At 53.1% G+C, this 23147-nt stretch overlaps 1 protein-coding gene across 3 annotated transcripts; it reads left to right on the forward strand.

The window, feature by feature from the left end:
- Positions 1–554: 554 nt before the first annotated feature.
- Positions 555–22374, forward strand: NAA60 (N-alpha-acetyltransferase 60, NatF catalytic subunit). Of its 3 annotated transcripts, XM_072942562.1 has the most exons (8): positions 560–771; positions 2162–2304; positions 14625–14740; positions 16645–16774; positions 18733–18829; positions 19606–19840; positions 20866–21188; positions 22239–22374. In XM_072942562.1, the coding sequence occupies exons 3-7, from the start codon at positions 14631–14633 to the stop codon at positions 21020–21022; spliced, it is 729 nt and encodes a 242-aa protein (XP_072798663.1). In that variant the 5' UTR covers positions 560–771; positions 2162–2304; positions 14625–14630; the 3' UTR covers positions 21023–21188; positions 22239–22374. The 3 variants fall into 3 exon arrangements, with proteins under 3 accessions (XP_072798664.1, XP_072798663.1, XP_006204374.1); XM_072942563.1 differs by lacking the exon at positions 2162–2304 and having other exon boundaries at positions 555–771; positions 16714–16774; XM_006204312.4 differs by lacking the exon at positions 2162–2304 and having other exon boundaries at positions 567–771.
- The last annotated feature ends 773 nt before the right edge of the window (positions 22375–23147 follow it).

The following is a 23147-nucleotide window of genomic DNA, read 5'->3' on the forward strand; positions in this document are numbered from 1 at the left end:
CAGCCTGAGGGCGACTGACCCCTGTCCACTGACACAGCGACAGCCGTAAACTGCCTTTCAGCAAAGACTGGGCTCTGGCTGCCGGCCAACGTCCGGTGCCAAACGGGGTGGCGCCGCCAACTAGACGGCCGGGCCACCCAATCACGCTTCGCTGGTTCGACATCCCGCCAGCCGCCGGAACGTAAAAGCTCAAACCCCAAACCCAAACGAGGGGAGTGTTGGCTGATAACTGGAGGGCTGTGAGCAATCCCCGTCTTCGGGAGCCTCCAGGTCTCCCACAAACCCGGGGGACGCTCAGCTGAGCCCGAAGAGCCGGAGCCTGCCAGCTATCACCGCCGCCGCGCCCGGGGCGTCCACGCCCACCAGGCTCAGGTCCCGCCGGCCCTCTCTCCGCGCATCTACCGGCCATCAGAGCCCCGCCCGCCTCCTGCAGACGCGCCCCCTGCAGACGCGCCCCCTGTCCCACTGCCGGCGCCCCCGCCTTTTCCGTATCCCGCTTCGCGCGAGGCCTGCCCACTCCTAAGATGGCGGCGACGGCGTCGGGAGAGGGTGACCCATGTGGGCTCCGGTGACCAATGGGCTTCCGATCTGCGCCGCCGGCCTGGCGCGGGAGGCGGAAGTGCCTTAGGCCGCCGCCTCCGTCCCGGCTGCGGCCCCTACCGGTTACATAACTCGTCGCGGGCTCCGCGCGGCCCCACTTCCTGGCTCCCAGGGACCCCAGGATGCGCTGAGCCCCACAACGCCGTCCGCTGCCGCCGGCTCCCGCCCGAGGTGAGTTCCCTCGGGCTCGGACCTGCAGTGAGGCGCCGGGCCCGGAGGGGGACGGGGATCATGGAGGGCAGGGGAGGAGTTCCCGTCCCGGGTGGGAGCGCATTTGGGGCGCCCGCCGGGGCGAGGGGGCCCGAGGCGGACTTGGCGGAGCGCGGGACGGACAGTCAGTTCAAGGGAGGCCAGGGCGCGGCCCACGCCAGCCAGAGCCCAGACCTCTCCGCGGGGTTTCAGGGCCACCTCAGAGCTCGATCTCCCCGGGGTGAGGGGGCAGAGGCCCCAAGCCCCAGGCTGCGGAGGGGCCCGCTTCCCACCCTTTTGCCCGGGGCGCCTCCGTGCCAGGCCCCAGGACGAGTTCGTGGGGAAATTTGGAACCAGAGGGCAACCTGCCTCTTACTAGCCGCCGGTCTCGCGGGAGGTGAAGAGCCTGTCCTTTTTACAGTTCAGCGGTTTGCCGCCACCTCGCCTGGCCCTGCCTCTGCTTTGGGCTTTGGTACTTGTTGCACAGACTGTAGTTATTCGCCGAGTTGTTTGTCCTCCTGTGAACTCCTGAAAGCCTGAGGCTTTTGAATCGTCTCCGCGTCTTACTCCTTCAGCTGTGCCTTTTGGTTAAGACAAATCAATTTCTTATGTTTTTGGGTAGTATGCCGACTCCTACATCAACTCTGCCCTCCTCTGCCCAGTCAGGCATGTCCCAAGGAATAGAGGGAACCTGTAGCTTCTGTGGTTTGTCACCCTGGGAAGATTTTCAGGAAGACTTTGAGCCTTTTCCAGATCACTAACAACAAATATCTGTGTGCCCAGTGGGTGTCGGACCCCAGGACTTGGAGATGAGGCATTGGCTGTTTCATTGATTAGTTTTCACTCTGCCAAATCCTCAGGCCATACCATTTTGTTACTCATTTGTTCCGAACGAAAAGGATAACAGCCCCACAGAGTAGTTCTCTGCGGTACCTGAACTGGTTGGTGTTCATCAGAGCGTCAGAACTGGAAAGAACATTGTTGCTGGCTGCAGAGATTTTACAGGAGCACTAAAGGCAGAAAACTTCTAGTTAATGCTTAACTGAGTGAATTGGGAAAGTCACCGTGACTCCAGGTCCTCTACAGAAATACCACACTCCATGTAGCACTTTGTGATACACAGACAAGTGTTAGAAATTCTTTAGCCAATAGTACTGGTTTGCAGGGTGGGAAGAAGGGAGGTTTTGAACAACACTGAATTAAAAGGGTCTGAGGCAATACAAATAAATACTCTCTTTTTTCAAAAATCCCTGTATTGCTTTAAGCTCAGAGAAGAAACTCAAGGGTGGCTGAAATAGAAGTCCCTGTCATCTTAACACATGCGCAGATCAGTCATGGCAGTACACATAGGTCTTCATCTCTCCTATTCTAGGAGCCTGTACCTGTTGAAGTTAACGTGCAATCTGGCCCTTTGAGAAAGTGGTGTGTTCTGTCTCATTTGGGTTATAAATTGCTGGAGTTCCATCTCACTGAGCTTGCACACGTGCTGGGTTTCTACGAAGACATTTAAAACCTGTAAGTAATGCAGTCAAGTCTTGGTGTGGTGTTAACAGGCCAGAATAAAAGATACAGACACTTTTTTAGAAGGTCTCTGTGTATCCTGTCTTTAGCCTCTCCCAGCTGTAACTCACAGTGACTTTGTCGCCATGTTTGTGTTAACCACACCCCGTCATAGACTTCAGATATGACCTGTTGAAGTTGCTCAACAACAGCTTGCTTCTGGCTGGGATGGAAGAAAATTCTTGGATTTGAGGGATAAAAGACACTTACAGTTGGCCTAAGAAGGGTGATGCTGTCATTGCTGACCAGGTGCTCTGCCGGGCAGTGTCCCAGCCTTAGTGTACCTACTTGCAGAAATTTGCCCTCTGGCAGCCCGAGGTTTGTTTAGTCTGGGTGGACACAGCATTCCTTACCTTGCAGCAGCCACAGGGAACACAGTGTAGAGAAAACTCCTCGGAGCTCTGAGTTCAGGGCAGAGCTAAGATAGCCCAGGGGTCTCTCTTTGTTGGTGACAGCTCTCCTTCTAGAATAGAAAGCTGGCTGGTTATCAGGCAGTGTCTCCTCTTGAATGGTGGCTCCTGCATCTCTGTGTCATACCTCCAGTGTCCCCCCAACCCCAGTCCATTTCTGGAAGGAATCCACAAAACCCTCATGGCTTTTCTACCTCAGTTCCTTGTTTGCAAGCTTGGGCTATAGACTCTGCTTCTGTCTGTGAGCAGTGCTTTCAAGCAAAGTGCTGATTTGCAAAACAGTACTGAAGTCCTGGGTCTCTATCTGGCTAAATTCAAATGTGGAATTTAATTCAGCAAATATTCGTGAGTGCCTTTGGTAACTCCAGAATCAGGCCTCTTTCCCTAAATATGATTCTTTTTAACATGACCTCTAGGAGCTGGCTGGCAGACACATGACCGAGCCTGGATAGTCAGGGAGAGGGGAAGTAACAGCAAATGAGGGCCAGTCTCTAGTCCCATCCTGTCCTTATCTCAGATTCCCCATCTCTTCCCCTGAGGCTGACTTCCTGCTCAAGCAGAGCCCAACACTCCAAATAACGGTGGCAAGGGCCACCTATGAGAATGACAATGTAAAGATTTTTAAATTTCTCTTCAAATTATAAGTAGAATGATTACCTATTGTGCCCCAAAATAGACTCTCTTATTGCCAACTTGTAAGCCCCAGACCTTGGAACAGCGTGGCATTTTGTGCCCTGATGCCAGAAATAGACATTCTAATACAGATTCATAGTTGTAAAGAAGCAAAGAGAAGCTGGTTGTGGAAGGGACAAATGTTTATTCCCTTTGCTTCCACAGGAAGACCAGAGAAAAGTATTTTGTCATTTTTAAGAGACCACATTAAACAAGAAATTCTTTCAGTTCTGTTTCTTGTTGTATAGTTATTGCTATTAAAAGACAAATTGTGTTCCTCTTTTTTGTTTCCTACATTCCTGAAATAGGGCAGCAAAGGAGTGAAATTTGAGCCCCATCTTAAAAATAACTGAGAAGAAAGCAACTTGATTTTATAAAATAGTCTTTGGGTAATTGTCCCTTAGCTACTGAAAAGAACTCTTATCTGGAAAGTGTTAATGCAACAATATTTCCATCGTTCCCTAGCATTGGTGGGAATGCTATTTGCTACTTTTTTTAAACTTGTTTCTTTTTAGAAGATGACTCTTTCTGACTCTAGTTGTAAACTATTTAGAAGGTTTTGCTGGTCAGAAATTTGTTGCGCTTTCTACTCTTAGATTCAGATTACCCTATTGCTTCTCCTCTGGCCTCCCATTTTTAACCTTTTTGTTGGACTATACGTATAGAAAACTGCGCGGCTGGACCAGTGGTCATAAGGGTATGGGAGTTTAAAAGTTGGCACGAAGAGAGTCTATTTGGGGGCACAGTGGGTAACCATTCTACTTATAATTTGAAGAGACTCTGTGAAATTCCCAAGTTGTTACCAATTGAATACAGCCCGTGAGATTATTATAATTTAAAGAGTGTATTCATAATTTTCACATACTACCTGAAAGCCTTCATTTTTCCCCCCTGAGGATTAAAAAAAACCCTCCAAGCTCATTGTTTTTCTTAAAAAAAAAAAAAAAGCTCAAATGATACAGAAGTGAGCACTCTAACACAGACATCTGCCATCATTCCAGAGGCAAATGGTGACAGGAGGTTGAACTTCTTTTTAAAAATCATTTTTGTTACAAAAGTTAACCTCATGATCATGTGTTAATTTATACCAAATTTGACCCACTTTCATGTTTAATATCTTTGTGATTCTGAAGGATCTTAAATGCCAGCCCTGGAGAAGCAGAGATTAAAAAAAAAAAAACCATCCAACAATAAAACTCCACAGAGTGGGATGGAAAAAGCAGAGATGGGGGACTAGTTCACTGAAGGGGCAGCGATGAGGGGCAGGCAGTTTTCTGAAACCTGATTCCCCTGTAGCTTTGCTTTTCTCCCTCAAATTGAGACCCTCTGTCCGGTTCACCCTGTGCCCCAGGCAGTGCTGAGGGTACTTACAGCCACTGAAGTTCTCTGTGGAAGGACCAGCTCGCTCTTAGTGGGGTTGGAGCCCTCGGCAGGGTCCTTTCTCAGGTGTCAGTCATGGATGTGCATGTAATACATACATTTTACTACTGGTAAGTGCATACATTTACCACCCTCCCAGCTCCCAAATATAGTATTTACAGGTGGTTTTGTTTGTTTTGTTTTTAAACCCAACTGGCTGACCCAGTCCCTCCATCTGATCTGAAAGTTAACATTCTTCATGGCCCTGTCCTAGATGACCAAGATCCCAGATTAAAAAGCCACGGGGCCAAGGCACCTCTTCCCCAGCCGTCCTTGTGGCCCATCCATCCCAGGCCCAGCTCCGTTCGCTTTGAGCTCTGATCGCATCCTGCAGCGGGAGCGTGCGGGCTGGCGGCTGGGGCTCATCTGTGCTCATCTGTACCCTCACTTCCATTCCAGGAAGAAGAGACCTGCCCGAAACTTTGAGGCAAGGGGCCCTTGAGGTCTGCTCTTGGCTCCATGTCTCTGGTCCTCAGTTCAGTGGCCCTTTTTCTCCCAGGTCATGTTCTTTTCTCTGTTTCCGTTGTCTGTGCTCGTCTCTCCCCAAACCTGGGCTCTTGTTCCCCAGATCTGACCGAGTGGGGCCACAGAAGGTGAGCAGTCCTTGGGCTCCCACCCACATCCAGATCTCCTTCCAGGTTCTGCTCTGATATCAGTCCCTGGAACAACCACGGGATTCTGCCTTTGGATGGAGCATGGGGGTTGCGGGTGGCACATGTGCACGTGGCCAGGGACCCAGCCCTCCACACCTGATCATTTTACCATGGATGTAAGGGAAACAAGCAAAACAGTAAGATAAAATTTAAAACAAAATAAGATCTGTCTCATTTTGGGACACGATGTAAACGCAGGACGCCCTGAGGTGCAAGATACTTTGTCTCTGCCTTCTCATCCTCCAGCACCTTGTGATGGCCGAGTTCCTGGTGCAGGTCCCCGAAGTTTGCTGGCCCCCAGCAGTCAGCACCCTTTACAGAGGGCTTCCTTCTCAGTGCCTGGCAGGTGTTTTGCACGTGTCATATGAGGGCTTTGATCTCCATCCCCACTTAACAGCCCTCCCTGTGGCCAAGGGCCCACGCACAGCAGGCAGAGCTGGGCAGTTCATCTGAGCCCAGATCTGTGCGGCCTAGAAGCCTTGCCGTTCCCTGGACTCTGCTGCCTCCTGCTTCACAGGCCCTTTAAGAAACTCATGAATCAATGATCCCTTTTGTTTGTTTGTGGAGAGGGCATGACCCAAAGCACATGGAGCACATGGAGCATTTCAGTCCTCTTCTTTGTTCCGCCTCCCAGAACTCAATTTGGGGAGGCAGAGCAAATAGTCAAGAAAAACATCTTGATTGATGCAAGGGGATTGATTCCCTGCCTTTTCTTGTGGCCAAGGGAGAAGAGCATCACTTCCCACAGTGGTGGTGGCCCCTCCCTGCCCAGCCTGGTGGACAGCACTTTTCATGTTCACCGATGTACTATTCGCCACAGGATTCCTTGAGGAGAAAGAGTGGTTTCTGAGCATATTTAGGCAGAAAAACACGCACCCTGCCACTCCCAGTGGGACCCCCCCCCATAATTGGAGATGTCCCATTATGCTCTTTGCTATGACCCTAGTACCTGGAGCAGGGTCTGGGTTCTCAGTACTGTTTGGGGTAAATAAATAACTAAATGAAGTCTCCATATGGAATTGGCGGGGAGAGATGTAGAACCTTTGGCCCAGTGGAAAGAATGGGCTGGGCCTGGGAGTGCTCCACGACCACCTGTTGTTGACTTATTTTTAAACTGAAGGATAGTTAACATGCAGCCAAGTGCTCGGATGTGAAGCATGCAGATCCACCCGCTTGATGCCTAAAGGAGAGATGGAACGTCACTGTTGGGCAGCAGGCTGCCTTTCGCCCCCTCAGTGTCTCGTCTGTGCCCCCCTTTACCGCCTTCTGATTTCTGTCACCAGTGAGTCCTTTAGCCAGTTTCAGAATTTTACACAAGTGGAATCCTCCACTGTTATCAGGTTGTGTTTGAAGGAATGTGTCTTTGTGTGTGACGAATATATGAGCTCCCCTCAGCGTGATGGAGTGGGTTTTAAGAGGGAGACTGTTGGGAACTGGAGTGCTGGGTGTTTGTTTCTGGTCACCCAGTGAATTATTCATGTTCCTCCCACTCTGAGGTTTGGGAGGGAGCCCAGGCTGCTGTGGAGACAGCTCACTCCCTCACGAGCAGCTGCTCACTTGAACAGACGAGTGGTGATGAACGCTCACTGTTTCCCTCACATGCCACTTTGAGCTCTTCAGCCCATCTTACTGATGTGCAAGGCAGTGTCCTGTACTCATCACTGGCTTATTTCTTCTTTTCTGCATCATCCATCCTGGCTCAGAGTCCACTGTTGTTGGATTTTTGAAGCTGATAAGCCTGGTGTCTGCAGAATTTCGCACTCGCCAGGGCCAGTGGTCTTTAGTTTCTGTGCTGTGGACGAGTGTGTGCTCATAGTCCCTGAAGCTCTGCTGGAGAAGCAGCTTGGGGCACCCGGGAAAGACCAGGGCTGTGCTGGGTCATGGGTGAAGGGAGCCCAGGGTCCGGGAAGGGGATTGAGGGTGATGTGAGCTTTAGTGAGTTAGGGGAGGTGATCCTGGAGGGAGGCTGCTGGATTGCAGAGATGGGAAGCTGTCAGTGCATTGTCACCACGTGCTGGAGCAGAGCCAGGCCAAAGGGCAGGTGGGGCGGCAACGGGGCAGGAAAGGGGCAGCAGAGGCGATACCGCAGGCCGTTTCATGGAAGGAAGAGGCAGGCGCGGGAGACTTGTCCAGGAGCGCATGCACGATGCACTTACAGCCCATCGGAGGGGCGTTGTGTGAAAGAGAAAATTGAAAATGTTGGAGAAGAGGGTGCTTGGGCCAGGGAGGGAGGGGATGTGGAGCTGGGCCAGGGACCATGGTGGCCCTTGAAAGTTGCCGTCTCATTTATCTTCCCCGCCAGATATGAGAGCTGAAGCACAGAGTGGACAGCGGGACTGGGGTTTGACCCAGGGTCACGGTGACTCCAGCATCCCTACAGGCTCTGGGAGTACATGGAAGGCACAGGTCCAGAGCACAGGTGGAGGGTGGCCTAGGCTTGGCAAGGAGAAAGGACCCTTGTGAACCAACAGGAGCTAAAGAAGAGAAGGAAGGGAGGGTTTTAGGGGCGACGGGAGGTGCAGTGTGGTCACGGCGTGCCTGAGCACTGGGAGTCTGCTCAGGTCAGGAGTGCAGTCCAGAGCACTTCTCAAGCCATTGAGAGGCCGGGGGCAGGTTTTAAAAGTTAAATATGGCTTGTCTGGGACCAAAAAGCAGTCTTTGAAGAAGAGACCCTGTGGACCTGGAGCATCAAGACACTGTCTGCAAAGGGGAGTGGTTTCCAGGAAATAGGATTGTTTTCTGGCTTTCTTACTTGGGTGGGAGTGGAATGGTCCATGGGCATCATGATAGTGCCAGGAAACCCCTCCAGAAACTGGAACAGTCCCATTCTGAGCCACCAGGTTCTGAATCCCCAACGCTTGGCAGTGGGAGGGGGATGGAAGATGCTCCTGTGGATGCTGGCTTCCCCTCTGTCCCTTTGGCTGGGCCCTCAGAGGTGCCTGGAACATGTGGTTGGTGAGGGGACACCCAGGTGATGAGGTACCACCCCTTCCAGCCACTGTGGAGTCTTCAGGGAACAGCAGCCTTCAGTATAGGGACCTGAGAGGTCACTTCAGTCCAGAAGGAAGGTGAGGCCCTCAGATAGCCCCCAGGGATAAGGTCTGGGGAAGGAAAAAGGACAGATGGAGAGGTGAGCAGGCACACCCCCTCATCAGATCTTGGAGAATCTGGCTTCTGTCCTTCCTAGAATTGGTCCACTTACATACCCCTTAAGGCCAAGGACAGGACACAGACCCAGGAAACCTGAAGAGAACTCTCACTGCAGCCTGAACTTTGCAGCTTCATGTTGTAACTTAAAAACTGAGATGAGCTTCACATTCTCCTGTACAGTGTGTCCCTGCTGTTGTAGTGTAGACGTGTCTGTGTCTTTGTGGGAGAATGTGCCAAAAGATGGCCTATGTGCCTGGCTTCAGTGCCCGTCCACCGGCACCTTGGGGCTTGGAACAGAGGCCTGCCTTAGGGGCTCTGCTCTGGCTTCACCCGCTGGTCTCTACTCTCATGTGTGTTCAGAAGCCTTGTCCTTTAAGCCCTGAAGGGTAGCCCATGGCAATAGGAGATCGGTACTTGGTTGAAGGTTCTGGATGGACAAGTGGGGTCCCCACAGGTGCTAAATGTCAGTCCCCTGGCCTCTCCCCCCACAGTGGCCCAGCCACGGGCCACACCAGCCTCCTGCCTGCAGCGCCACCATCTAGAACTCGCCCTCTCTGACACTGTTCCATTCTCTCACGGCACCTGGGTGCCACATGCTCTGTTTCCAGAGCCTTCCTGTCTCCTTTTCCATGCCTGTCTGTTGTGGTGGGACAGGTTAGGCACTATAATATGCTGCATTTTCCCTTAGTTAAATGAGAAGTCTTCCTATTTTTAAATCAAGTCATCTAAGGAACTGGCCGGGGGAGGAAGGTATAGCTCAGCGTTGGAGTTCATGACAGCATTCAGAAGGTCCTGGTTTCAATCCCCAGTACCTCCACTAAAAAAATAAACCTAATTACCCTCCCCCTAAGAAAAAGAAAATAAAGTTAAGAACTGGCCTTTGAAAACATGGAAGTACTTTCAGTAGAAATGCTAGAATCCACAATAGCTGTGTGTCTTAGAGCCCAGTGTTTTCCCTGAAAGTTGAACAGGTTAAAAATCCTACCCCTTGGGTCAAGAGCCTTATCCCAAGGATACTGGGTAGGGAGGAATGTATAAAACCCAAGAGATAAGAAAGAGATGCTTGTTTATTATGAATCTCTCCCTTTTCTATCAAACCTCAATTTTTTTAATGTTTTAGAATCAACTTTATTGAAGTTTAATATACATGCAACACGATGTACCCAATGAGTTTAATGTGTGTATATATGTGTTTGCGTGCGTACGTAGATGTTTGTGTATGTAACCATCACCATCAGAACAGTTCTGTCCCCTCGGAAAGTGCCCGCCCCTACCTCTTTGCAGTCAGCCCCCAGCCTCAGGAACCAGAGGTCAAGGCCTTGCTTCCTGGCACTTACACCTCCCCAGGTGCTCCCTCCTGTGTGTGGCCATCCAGACCCCGGGCTCTGCCAGCTGGTTTTGTCGGTTGCCTGCACTTTTCCTGCCAACTCCGGTAGAGAGACTGGTGGGAGTGAGCTGACTGGGTCCTGTCCTCCCCCTCCTTTCCCTGGGGGCTCAGGGCATGTTGCTCTTGGTTAGGAAAGCAGTAGGGCACAGCCGAGGAGACACCCAGAGCTCTGCCAAGGATGCTCAGGGCAGGCAGTCCTGTCACCCTGTTTCTCAGGCTGACTTAAGCCCATCACATCCCAGATGAACCACCAGTTCTCTGCGGAAGAGGACAACATGGAGTTTCCCAGCACAGGTCAAACGCTGGAGCTGAGAGTCGAGTTGAGATTCATCTGGTGATTCGAGGTTTGTGTTGACTTCCCAGAGAGGCAAATCTGAGCTTGATCTTTCCTTTCTCATAATCACCTAAGCAACTACACTGTGAAAACCCACAGACAACTCAGATGCACTTGGTTGAGACTTGATAACTTTCTTTGGCCACTTCTTACACACTCCAAGCCAAAGAAAGATTTTTTTATTTGAATATGAAATATTCTAATTGGCCCAAATCTGGAGCAAGAGCCAGGTGGGCTGACAGCTCTTCCTCATCTCTGTGAGTCTGTGACTCCCACCAGCCTCCCTACCTTCAGCCTCATCTTCCGCAGAGCACCCCCTCCCCGACCCTAGTTGGCTTGGCTCAGAGGTGGGGCCCAGGGAGGTGGGATGTGGGCCAGTCCCATTGCAGGAGCGCATCTGCAGGGCAATAGTGTGAGCCCCTGCAGTTTGACTTGTGGGCTGGAAAGCTAATTCTTTCAGGAATCTACTGTGACTTCCTTCAAAAAGAATCTTTTTTTATCCATGTGTTCACTAGAGAATCACTCTCTCTCAAGATTGGGGCTGGTTTTTGTTTTCTTCTTTACTAATTTTTTTTTTTAACGGAGATGCTGGGGATTGAACCCAGGACCTCCTGCATGCTAGGCATGTGCTCTACCACTGAGCTATTAGCCCGTGCCCTCAGTTTTTGTTTTCTTCGTGACAGCTTTGTTGAGGTGCAGTCGACATACCATACAGTTCACACGAAGTGTACCATTCAGTGTATTCACAGAACTGTGCATGTCACTACGTTCAGTGTCAGAGCATCTTCACCTCTCCCAAAAGAAGCCCCCACACCCTTAGCCATCATCCTCCGAGCCTCCCAACCCCCCTCCCAACCGTAGGCAACCACTAATCTGCCTTCTGTCCTATGGATTTGCCTGTTCTGGACATTGCATGGCCTTTTGTTCTGGCTTCTCACTCAGCATCCTGTTGGCAGCGTTCATCCACATTGTAGCAGGTATCAGTGCTAAATATCCACTCTGCGGATAGATGCATTTTATTGAGTTGCTTCCACTTTAGGTGTGTTTTGGGGGAGCCCACAGTGGGCTCCCACTTGCACTCCTTTGCTCAATTTAGAGCAGAGGTTGTGTCCTCACTGGGGCATTGAGCAGCGTTTTTATATGTCATCCTGATTGGCCACTGGGTTGGGCAGGTGATGTATTTGGGCTTGTCTACCAGAATTTTCCCTGAAGGCAGTTGCCACTGGGAGAGGAGGGCCCTTGTCTCAGGAGTCTTCTCATATGGTGTAGGGTTATTGACTGTCCCAAAGGCTTTGACAGGGGTTCCTACATTTCCCAGTTCTCAGCCCTGAGGGAAAGGGGAGGGGCGCTGCCCCAAACTGGCCTGGTGGTCAAGACTTCGCACTTTGGGCAGCTTCAGTCCCAGTTTCTAAAACAGTGTCCTTTGCACTTGGGTGTCACTGTCGCTGCTTGAAACCTCCATGGAGTTTGGAGGTTGGTTAATTTGGATCCCAAGTGGTATTCCCTGCACCCATGACGCTCTGAACCAGGCTCCTGACCCTGGGGCCGTGCTGGCCCCAGAGCAGGTGTGTGGAGACCAAGGCGCCGCCCCGAGCCCACCGTGCGGAATGTCAGGGGCATTAGCACCACGCGGAGAAGTGTCCACACAGAAGCTCAGCCTCTGTGGAGAAATTTGATAGGTTGGTGGTTAATTTTAATTAGGAACATTTTCAAACATCCACGTGGCATGCCCATTGTCGAGTCCAACAGTTATTAACATTTCACCATTTTCGCTCCCACTAAGTTCAGTTCCAGAACTTTCTGTCATTTTGCCCCCAGTGTGCATCTCTTCAGGGACATTTTCTGTGCAATCCCAGTGCTATTCTCGTGCGTAACAAGATTAACAACACCTTCCGTTGGTGCCTTTAGAGGGTTTTGTGTGTGTGTGTGTGGAATCTGCCGTCGTGGGGGTGGGGGGTCGCCTGCGCAGCGGGGCGTGTGCAGAAACCTCCGGGGAAGCGGCGCTTTGCCCCGGCGGCGCTGGGCTTGGTCCTGCTCTTGGAGCTGTGCGGTTGCGTTCCGTGGGGCAAGACGGCCCCTTCCCTGGCAAGCAGTCCGGGGCGGTCACATGAGGGCCCCGCCTCACAGGAGCACGTGGGCTGTGCCCAGGCGCTGACTGGAAACCAGGAGAAGGAAGCGAGGGGTCCCTCTCTCATGTCTGCTCTCAGACCGTGCTGTGCGGAGAGTTGTGTTGAGGTGGCGTGGTCCCCACCCCTTAGGGTCTGATGTGGCCACGGAGCTCCTGCAGTACCTCTTCCCACCTCGTCTGCCTCCCCGCCCACTCCGTGTCTGCTTCAAGGTCACCATGATGTTTCCAGCCTGTGGACCTGGCCTCTAAAACCCCCACCCCAGGTGGTCACCCTCAGGTTGGTTGGTGCCATGGAGGGATGGGGGACAGTGGCAGACCTGTCAGCCTACCCTGGGCGAACCCTTGAAGGAGCCCTTCTTCCGAGGCAGAGCATCCCAGGGTCTGTCTAGGGCTCAGAGACTGACAGCTGTCCCACTGGCCCTGTGGTCAAGCTTCAGGGTAGATTTCAGCCCCTGGCGGGTGACAGGTTAGGACATAGCCTTCCCAGGGACCCTCAGGGAAATGCCTGTGTCTCCTGGGAAGCAGGCAGGAGCAGGGTCAGGACAGCAGGAGGTCACTGACCTTGGGCCCCCTTTGACCTCTGGGCATCGCCTGGACCCTCACGGTGCCCACTCCCAGAACTATGACTTCTAGGGTCAGTTTAGGTAAGTTCAGGCTCCCACCACCCCAACCCCAATGTTTGTTAAAAATTTCAGATATATAGAAAGATTGAATGCATGGACAGTAAGTTCCTGTTTTATATCAACCTGCCACTTGGATCCAACAGGTAATAATAGCATTTTGTCACATTTGCTTCCTAAGTAGTTGAAAACATTTCTGAACCATTTAAAGTTAGTGTTAGGCCTCCTGATGCGTCACTCCAAAGTATTTAAGCATGCATCTCCTAAGACTGTCTACGTAACCACTATACCCTCCACATCGAAGGCAGTTAAGAACAATTTCATAACACCATCTGCTGTCCAGCCCGTATTTCAATTTCTACAAAATGTTGTTTGGCTTTTTTTTTTTCCAGTAAGAGTTTACATGTCACATTTGGTTGTAGGTCTCCTTGTTTCTTTTAGTATATTTTTTTTTAAATGATACAGACTTTTTGAAGAGACCAGGCTAGTTAGTTGTCTTGTAGAATGCCACCCATTCCGTGTTTGTCAGTTGTGGTGTGGTTGATCTTGTGCTGGGTGTTACCTGTGAAGCTTCAGCCCCAGAATTTTAGGCGGGAACCCTGAGGGCTCTGTGTATTTCACACGGGGGGCACTAGGAGAGGCTGGGCTCCACCCCTGGGAGAGGTGTGACTAAGGGATCTCAAGGTTGAAAAGGTTCGACTTCTCCTTGGCGTTCGGTCACTAAGTCTTGGGGGTGCGGGTGCTTTGTTAGGGCCTAGCACGTGGCCTTCCTTTAACTGCAACAAGAGGCTGCTCTGTCAGCAACCTGGATTGAATATAGTTTCCTGATTTAAGAGTCATGGAGCTGATGACCCCTGACTTGAATTTTTGCTCTCTCGAAGTCTCTTTTTCTGTGCCCAGCTCTTCATTTGCTGCATAGGGGAGGAGAAATAGCCCACCCAACAAGTGCCATTTCCCCTGGAAATCCAGCAGGTCACGGGCCCCCCGCTTCCCCACTAGGCTGCGCCAAATGGGGCTGAGCCCTGAATTTCCATGGCAGTCACCACTGGCCATGGTTGGGAGAAATCGGGCTGGCAGGTCGTGTGCTTTCCCCATGGACAGAGAGCAGGTGTGAGAGAGCTGGGAGCCTGGCCAGGGAGAAGCAGGGCTGGTGTAGGTGCTCAGTGGGCAGCTCAGGGGCAAGGAGGAAAGAGAACACAGGCCAGAGGCAGACTGCCCTCTGTGGGGCACTGGAGCATCCCATGTGAGCAGCGAGGGGACCCTGGATCCCCATCCTGCCAGGCTTTCCTGGGCCTGAATTTCCTCACCTGCAAAGTAGAGGTGACTGTGACCCGTGGTGGGGGGAAACACTGCATGGTTACTGAGGACATTTTAATCCTTGGGTACAGTGTGTGCTTTCCCATCTCGCCTGCTGCACAGGTTGGTATGAAGAGGAGAAAGGAATGGGGTGGGTGGACTGGTGAGGGGGTGCGGCCGCCCTCCTGATGCCCCTCTCCCTGCAGGTGTGAATGACAGAGGTGGTGCCATCCAGTGCCCTCAGCGAGGTCAGCCTGCGCCTCCTCTGCCACGATGACATAGACACTGTGAAGCATCTGTGTGGCGACTGGTTCCCCATCGAGTAAGTTGAGCGGCCTGCTGTCCCCAGCTGCGGATGGTGGGGCGGGGGCATGGCTGGGGCATATGTACACAGATCCCCCAGTGCTGATACGCTGGAAGACTTGCTGTGAAGGCCCAGGGTGACCTCGCCCATCCGGGGACTCCAGGCCCTGCTCCCTAACTGCGATCGGGCTCTTTGCACGTCACCGTGTTCCTTATGTGAAGAGCTCCCCTAAAGGGCTTTGCTGAGACTTTAGTTAAGAAGATATTCAATGCAGTGCTACTTATAATGTTCAGAAGATTGAGAAGCAACTTAAGTATCTTCACATGAATTGGTTACATATATCAGGGTATGTGTGTGCAAAAAGACAGTATCATTCAGCCAGGAAAAAAAAAATCTGTCACAGGGGTATATTTGTTGACAAAGTTTTTTTAAATGAGATACTAAGTGAAAAAAGTAGACTAGAAACCAGAGTGTATCACAATCCCACTTTTATTTAAAAACATGTACGCGATAAAAGCTTGGGAGGAGGTGCACCATGTAGCAAATGTTTCTGGTAGTTTGGGTGAGTGGATGATTAGCACCTACAGGTTTGTCCGTTTCTGCTTGTCTGTATTTCCCACATCTTTCTGTAATACGCACATAGAGCTTTTGTAGTGAGAAAAATAGTGCAAACTTTTAAACATTAAAAATAAATAAGATCCTGCCTAACATCCCATTTCTATGAGCCTTAGCCTTAGACTTGTTTAACCCACCGTCGGCAGGAAGGGGTGGGGGGCATCCCTTGCGTCCCTGATGGGAGTGTGAACTCACAGCTGTCTAGGGGTGTAGGCTGGCAGTGGCTTCGTAGGCTAGAAAGTAAACTCTTCTCAAGCCAGCAGTCCCACCACTGGAGAGTAAGCCAGTAAGTCCATGGATTGGGTCCTGCTGAGCGTGGCCTGGAGCAGGCAGAGCCACAGTGGGCAGGGCCTCTGTGGCCCCATGGTGCTCTGCCTGCCTTCCTCTCCTTGCCACTTCCTGGGCCTGAGGCCTCAGGTTCCAGACACAGTGGAGAGACCTGCAGTCCCTCCGGGCTATGTGGTGGCAGCTCCATGTCCTGGCTGCTGCACCAGCCTGGCTCTCCTGGGGTCAGAAGGCAAGAGTGTGGAGAGGACCAGGAGAGGGGCCTGGGGATGCTCAGGTGCTATGGAATCTCCCAGTGGATGGGCAGTGTCCTCTACAGAGCAGACCTGAGCAGAGCACCTCTCTGTTGAGGGCCCAAGGACCTCTTCCATCTCTTGGTCTCAAGAAGGCAGCCTGGGCTAACCTGGTATGTCCGTTAGGAGACAGACCCACACACCCTCCTGTCCGAATCTCCTTGGTTGTGGCTGTGTCTGCCTGTTAATCACTGCGTCCCGGGGCTCTGCAGTCACTGTCTGTTTTCTGCCCTCCTCGGAGGGCTCTTGGTGAGCAGCCCTAGCGGTACTGGACACACCTTGCCCTTGAGGGCCTGTCCCCGAAACTCAGATACTACTCAGCTGTGCACTTGGCTCTCCCCACACCACTTCCCCTAGTCTTGGAAAAGTCTCACAGAGTTCTTGGAAGTCACCCAACTGCCCGCGGGCTGCTGAGGGTCATCTGTCTTAACTCCTCCACCTGCCCCTCCAGGCACTGCTCTCATGGATTTTCCCCCTCTTGTCTCTGTGTCTTGTAAGATCATTTTTCCCATCAGAAATTCCCAGTCCCATCTGGACAGATAATTACTTTAAGAAGCTGATACTCTGAGAATGTGACAATTTGGTGGAGACCAAGTGATGGGCAGACCCCTTGTCAACCCAGAGTGAGGGACAGAGCAGCCTGGAGTCCCCTGTGGTCCCACTGTCTGCAGCACAACAGTGGTTGGACTTGACCCTTGGCAGGTTCACCCGAGTTTGTCTCCTCCTCAGGTACCCAGACTCATGGTATCGTGATATCACCTCCAACAAGAAGTTCTTTTCCCTTGCTGCCACCTACAGGGGCGCCATTGTGGGAATGATCGTAGCTGAAATAAAAAGCAGGACCAAGATACACAAGGAGGTGAGTGTTTGCAGTGGTGACTTGGTGGTCGCCGTTTCTGGACAGGCCCCCGGGGGCTCGTGACGGCCCCACTGCCTGCTCTGCGGCCCTTTCTCTTGGGGGCCCTGTGTGCGATGCTTGTACCTAGTTCATTTCTCGCTGTGCGTTCATGACAGTCAGACATGCGCTAAGTAACAAGGCTTGACCACGGTCTCACGCTCATTGCCCGTTTTGAAGTAGGGAGGAGCGTAAGTGATGCACTGAGAACCTGTGATGTTGTCAGGACTGTGGAAGTGTCTGTGACTCCTACTGGTGGCAGCGTCACAGAAACTGCTCATACTGCTGTGGCCTGTTGAAGTTAGAGGGTGTGAAAACAAAGATATAATTTCTTTTCATCTAACTTCATAGACCCTTCAAGATCTATCTGTCTAAGAACTGGTGAAGGTCTTTGGGCACCAGGTTAGCAAATCCTGCCCTAAATGTAAAACGTGAGGCCACAGCTGCAAACGCGTTGTGCCACGTGGTTGACGTGGGTCAATATTCTGCCTGGTAACTTGGATCACCTTTGCAACCGAGTACTCGGGCCGACCACCACGGGGCTGATTACTCCCAGGAGCGAAAATCCACCAGCAGTGGCAGCTGGTTCTCTTAGGCCTGAGGCTGTTTCTTCAAAAGTACAAGGATGTCTCTCCCTTGGAAAGACCAGGCCACTCAAGTTTACCCTGTTTTGCCATCCTTAGATACCGGCAAAATTGGTTACTTTTAAGAGTAACTTTTTTTCTCCTGGCTTCCTCCTGAGTTCTTTTCTTCCATTTGTCACTGCTAAGATGTAGCAAAAACAAGGAAGAAATGTTGGTGCTTTCAGCAAATGTCAATATCTTTTTGATCTTTCCTCTTGAGGAACAAACTGCCCCACCCACTGCAACCCTGCTGTGACTTGTTTCCCCAGGCCCCTCCCCCACAGCTCTTCCTGAGTGCCCGGGTGACCCCCAGCCCCACAGGCTTGGTAATTAGATCTCTTCGCTCCTTTGAGTGTATTGGTTTTTCCTTGAGGACAGAGATGGGGACCCTTTCCTTCTGTTCCCTGGGCTCTCAGGAGAGAGAGCTGGCACTTTGTCAGGCCCACATGAGAGGCTGAATGAATTCAATGCTGGGCTAAAGCAGAGCCTGTTTAGAGACGTCAGCCGGGAGTGAAGTGCTCACCTTGCCTCTGAGACTGCTGGGCACATCCGCCTCTGTCCAGGTTAACTGTGGCCAGGAGGACAGGGGCTGGGTGAGAGCAGGGAGTGGGGAGCAGGGGCTACCTGGAACCGGGAGCCACTCAGTGAGCAGTGGATGGGACCAGAAAGGCCAAGTCGTCAAGCATCTTTTCCAGTGGGGAAGAAAAACCATGTACACAGCAGATGCTTCTTGTTCTTTATGAGGCAGAAGAACTTGAGAACCTCATGGTGGTTGGATCCATGACTCTCTCAGTCCAGAATTCCTCCTCCAGAACCAAGAGACTGGGGTGGCCACCCCCACCTCCCTTCCACTTTACTCTGAGACCACCTGGGGCGGTGTAGGATCCTTTAGTTGAACTTTCCACACTTTGTGTTTGTCCACCTGTCTTGTCTCTTGGCTATTGAGGGACACGTGGTGAGGGCCCACCGAGCACCCATGCAGCACAGACATTTCCTTCTTACCGCCATGACCTCGCTCGTTTGGCATTGCTGTCCTTCCTCGTCCGGTCTCCCACCCACCCCAGGAGAGGTGGCTTTTTGTGTGTGCTCTCATACTAGCAGTTTGTCACAGAAGGACCTGCACCCTCTCATTTCTGTGAGGGGTGGGAGTGGTTCTCCATTGCCCTCTCTTCTGTCCCCTCCAGCCCTGCCAGGTATTCCCCCAGGTGTCATGGTCGGGAAGTCAGCCTGTGGGACATATTCTGCAGGGGGACCAGGTGCCTCCACTGTTGACCTGACTGTTTCTGACTTTTCCTTTAGGATGGAGATATTCTAGCCTCCAGCTTCTCTGTTGACACACAGGTTGCGTACATTCTAAGCCTGGGAGTAGTGAAGGAGTTCAGGAAGCATGGCATAGGTAAGGGGAGCCGAGCTCAAACCCCACCCCGACCACCCCACCCCCACATCCAGTCACTTCCCTCGTCCTGATGATTCTCCCTCAGAAATATCTCTGTCTCTTCCCTTATCCCTCATCCCTCTGTCTGAGGTCCCGCTTTCATCCTTCCTCCCCCCAGCAAGTCTCCCGGCCCCACCCACCCCCTTGACCTTGAACCATCCTCTTTCCATGCTTCACCAAGTCTTCCTGCTATGGCCCCTTTCCCAGTGTGACGAGATCAGATTAATAATAACTCCCAAACAGCCTCATTTAGGGAATGAACCCCTTTTACTGTGCTCCTCGCCACACACATAGCTTATGTCTTGTCCCAAGGTAGTCTGGATTAAGAGTAGAAATCATAATTGAACAAACAGTCCCAGCCACCATCTATCAGATGCCTGTCACCGGGGTGCTGTGCCGCCCTCATGGCTCCAAATTCCCATCCCACTCAGCCACACAGCCAGCGAGCCTCTCTGTTCCATTTTCCCGGGCTCAGACTTAACACTCTGTGTTGTCAGAAAGGTCAGTGAGTCTCCACTACAGGTCTCGCCCCAGGGAGGGAACTAGCAGGCTGGCATCTGTGGTCCTGGACACCCGAGGGTCTTGGCTAGCAAGCCCCATCTGGCCATGGGATGTTAGGGACTTCAGCAGTGGGTGGTCGCGGGAAGTCTGTCTTTGGTGCAGAGAGATCTGTGCAAAATCACTTCCTTGTCTGCCTCACACTTCCTTCCCGCCTGCCCTGCTCCTCTTCCCTGTAGGTTCCCTATTACTTGAGAGTTTAAAGGATCACATATCAACCACCGCCCAGGACCACTGCAAAGCCATCTACCTGCACGTCCTCACTACTAACAACACAGCAATAAATTTCTACGAAAACAGAGACTTTAAGCAGCATCATTATCTCCCCTATTACTACTCCATACGAGGGGTCCTCAAAGATGGCTTCACTTACGTCCTCTACATCAATGGCGGACACCCTCCCTGGACCATCCTATATCCTTTCTTTGTCAGGGGTGAGGGATTGTGGCTTCCTAGCAGGGCCCGTGTGCCAGCTGGAGCCATGGTTGCCTTCAGATGGCATTGGCAAGGCCAAGCTCACGGTACCAGGTGGTGTGGTGGGGAAACCTGGCCAGCACGTCTTGGGAAATGGTAGCCTGGGTGCAGACATTGGGAAAGAAGACACACTTCGGGCACTCGGGTCTCCCTGGACTTCAGCCTGGTATGAAGGGAGGGTTTTAAACCTCCTAGTCCAGAATCCATCCATCTGGGAGGACACAGCAGTGAACAGGAAAGACAAAAGCCCCTGTTCTCATGAGGCTGTGTGCTGGCAGGCGGGAAGACAAGGATGTGAGGTGAGGAGAATTGTTTGCTGTTTTTGAACACCTGGATTTAAACCTTCTTTACCAGGTGTGTAACCCAGAGGTGTGCCCCTGCCCTGCTCCCTCCTCTCTAAGTCTCTCTAGCCCTTGACAGGTAGGGTGGGGCCAGGAGACTTCCTAGTAGTCATAGGGTGTGGCCCCAAAACACTGTGTATGTGGGAGAGAGAAATTAAATGGATGAGTCTAGGATTTATCCGGGAATGAGGAGGGTGGCCCCAAACCCTGCAGGCCTCACTCACGTGAAGATAGGTCTCTGTGGAGGTCCAAGGAGTCAGGACTGTTGACTCCTGCTCATCACAGGGACAGGGCTCTGTCACTCTGAGGACTGAGTGTATGGGGAGAACCAGGAACACTTGCTCTGCCAAGCTCCTCCCCCAGCACCCAGTCCTGTCCATGTGCCTGAGGCCTCACCCAGAAGGTCCTCTTGTATCCAGGCTCTGCTCTGCATTATTTTGCACAGTGGAGGCCCCTCCGTCAAATGAGACTTGCCAGCCCTGCAGAGGCTGAGCAGGCCCTTGGCCTCCTATGAGAACGGTGTGCTGTCTGCAACAGCCCACAGTCTCCACGTGGCCCTGCAGACAGTGCTGCCCTGGGGGGTGGGGCAGGGAAGCCAGTCAGTCTTCCTTAACGGAGCCTCACGGACTACATCCAGCACCTGGGCTCTGCACTAGCAAACCTGAGCCCCTGCTCCATCCCGCACAGGATCTACCGCCAGGCCCACAGTCTGCTCTGCAGCTTCCTGCCATGGTCCAGCATCACCACCAAGGGCGGCATCGAGTACAGCCGGACCATGTGACGCCAGCCGGGCAGCCTCCACCAGGCCCCAACCCTTTGTGCCCTGTGGAAACTGCCCTCCTGGCCATCTGACTTCCACTGTCCTCTGCAGAGGAGCCCCACCTGCAGGCCTGGTGCTACGTGGGCTCGGGAGCAGAGCTTTGCGGGGCGTGCCCGGTCTCCGACAGGTACAGCAGAGCAGGTGGTGGGAAATGGGAGCAGAGCAGAGTCGGGTGATAGTACCAAGAAATTTTATTGCTTTCAGCAATAAAAATAGGAGCCCCTGGATAGGCAGTTGCTGCTGAGGGATGTTGGGCAGCAGGGCCCAGGGCTCAGATGGTTCCTGACCAACTCTCAGAAACTTCCAGAGGGAAAGCAGAGTCCTTGAGACCCGGTCAGAACTTCATTTTTTCACTTCCTGAACTACTTCTTAACAAATAATGCATTCCCGTGGTTTGAAAACTGAAAAGGTACCAAAAGATCAAGCCCCTTCTACCTCCGCCCCTAGACACTCAGCTTCCCCTTTCGAGGGGGCATCTGTGCTGCTGTGTCCTGGGCGGTGCCTCACCGTATGCGTCGGCCTCAGCACCTATGCCATCGTCATTCAGACTGAAGCTGGGTGGCCTTGCCCTGTGGCAGCACCTGGTTACTAAGGGCCCTGCTCAGACGTGACCACTTCTGAGCGCCCGTGTGCACAGCAGGGAGCTGGTCTCAGACCTCTGGGGACTGCAGAGATGGGAGGGGTCGTGGGGACTCCGGGGTCCGCCCCCTGTTTATGGACACAGCCTAGCAGATCGTTAGGCGTACCAAGCCTTCAGCAGGGCTTTGTGGCCTCCTGGGCCGGTGCCCCCATCAGTGCCGGGGTCTGTGCTGAGACCATGGGGGCTGGTGGTCACTGGACACGGGCTCGCGCTCCAGAAGCACCTGGAGCCCAGCTGCAGGCTCCTCAGCTGGACTGGCAGGGTGAGGAAGAGCATTCCCATGGAGGCCTTCACCCCTACTCCCCTCTTGTCTCTCCCGCAGGCTCTCCCAGCCCTCCTTCCTGTGTGGAAACCTGCGCTTCCTCCGAGCGCTGGTCCTGCCCCGCGCACCAGCCTCTGGGGCCGCTGGGGTGTGGCATGTGCTCTGTGGTCTGTCTCCTCTGCTGCCCTGGGAGCGAGGGCACCCAAAAGGGCTTCCCTCCCTGCTTCCCCACACCCCTCACTGGCCTCTTACCCTCCACTGCCTGTTCCTTCCAGCTCCTTTCTACAAAGTGGGAACGAACTTCTGGGAGGGAAGAACCCACGTGTCGTGGACAGACTTCACCCTAAAGACACAGGAGCGTCAGAACAATGCAGGGGCGAATTAAAGGGAGCGCCAGACTCCCGTGCAGACCCAGCGCACAGAAGCCTGGGGCGCAGAGCGCAGCCCCTGCCTCCCCACCAGGGGCTGGTGCTTGGTGGGCACAGCACGGGAGGCTTGTCTCCCACACACAGCTCTGGGGCTTTGCTCCCGACTCAGGCGGTCGGACAACGGGACTGTTCTCCACACCGCCGCTGGGAGGCTGAGGCTTGCAGGCCGGTTCACTGTCTAGAGCAAGCAGAACCGCCAGTCGTCTGGTGGATGCACCATTCAGCTGAGCTACCGCAGGGGACCAGGCTGAGGACAGGCGCCGCCAAGGGTCCTGGGCGTCCTGTCCCCCAGGCCCCCAGGCCCCCAGCCCCCTGGGCTGTAGCGCAGAGGCCTGGGCAGATGCGGACCAGAGGAAGCTGAGCCGGCCTTGATCAAGTGAAACCCAGCTGTTGAGGCTGGGGCAGTCATGTGCCTTGTGGTCCCTCCGCCTCTGGGGCAGAGACTGGAGAGGCTGTTTGATGCCAGGAAGTGTGCGTGTGGACGGTGTGTGCTCCTGGCGTCCCTTCCGAGCTGCCTGCCACCTGCCCTGACCTCCAGAGCAGAGGGGGTGGTGCAGAGCTACTGTGGCCTATTGGAGCCATTGCCAGGGAGCACTGGCCCAAGGGCAGGAGGAGACGAACACCCCGGGCGGGGGTTCCGTGACTGGTGTCCTTCCTCCCCTCAGAACTTCCCAGCCTGGGGCTCCTATGTCCTCGTGGTGGGAAAGGGCTTCTCGAGATGAAGGTGATCCGGGCATGAGAGGCCCTCCTCCTCCC

The sequence above is a fragment of the Vicugna pacos genome, chromosome 18, assembly GCF_048564905.1.
Source record: "Vicugna pacos chromosome 18, VicPac4, whole genome shotgun sequence".
In the NCBI taxonomy this organism is placed as follows: domain Eukaryota; kingdom Metazoa; phylum Chordata; class Mammalia; order Artiodactyla; family Camelidae; genus Vicugna; species Vicugna pacos.

What these genes read in the sequence shown, in the direction of transcription:
- NAA60 (XM_072942562.1), top strand. Translation starts at nt 14,631, where the DNA reads ATGACAGAGGTGGTGCCATCCAGTGCCCTCAGCGAGGTCAGCCTGCGC. An exon ending in GGCGACTGGTTCCCCATCGA is followed by an intron (nt 14,741 to 16,644) that starts GTAAGTTGAGCG and finishes TCTCCTCCTCAG; the next exon opens with GTACCCAGACTCATGGTATC. An exon ending in GTTCAGGAAGCATGGCATAG is followed by an intron (nt 18,830 to 19,605) that starts GTAAGGGGAGCC and finishes TCTTCCCTGTAG; the next exon opens with GTTCCCTATTACTTGAGAGT.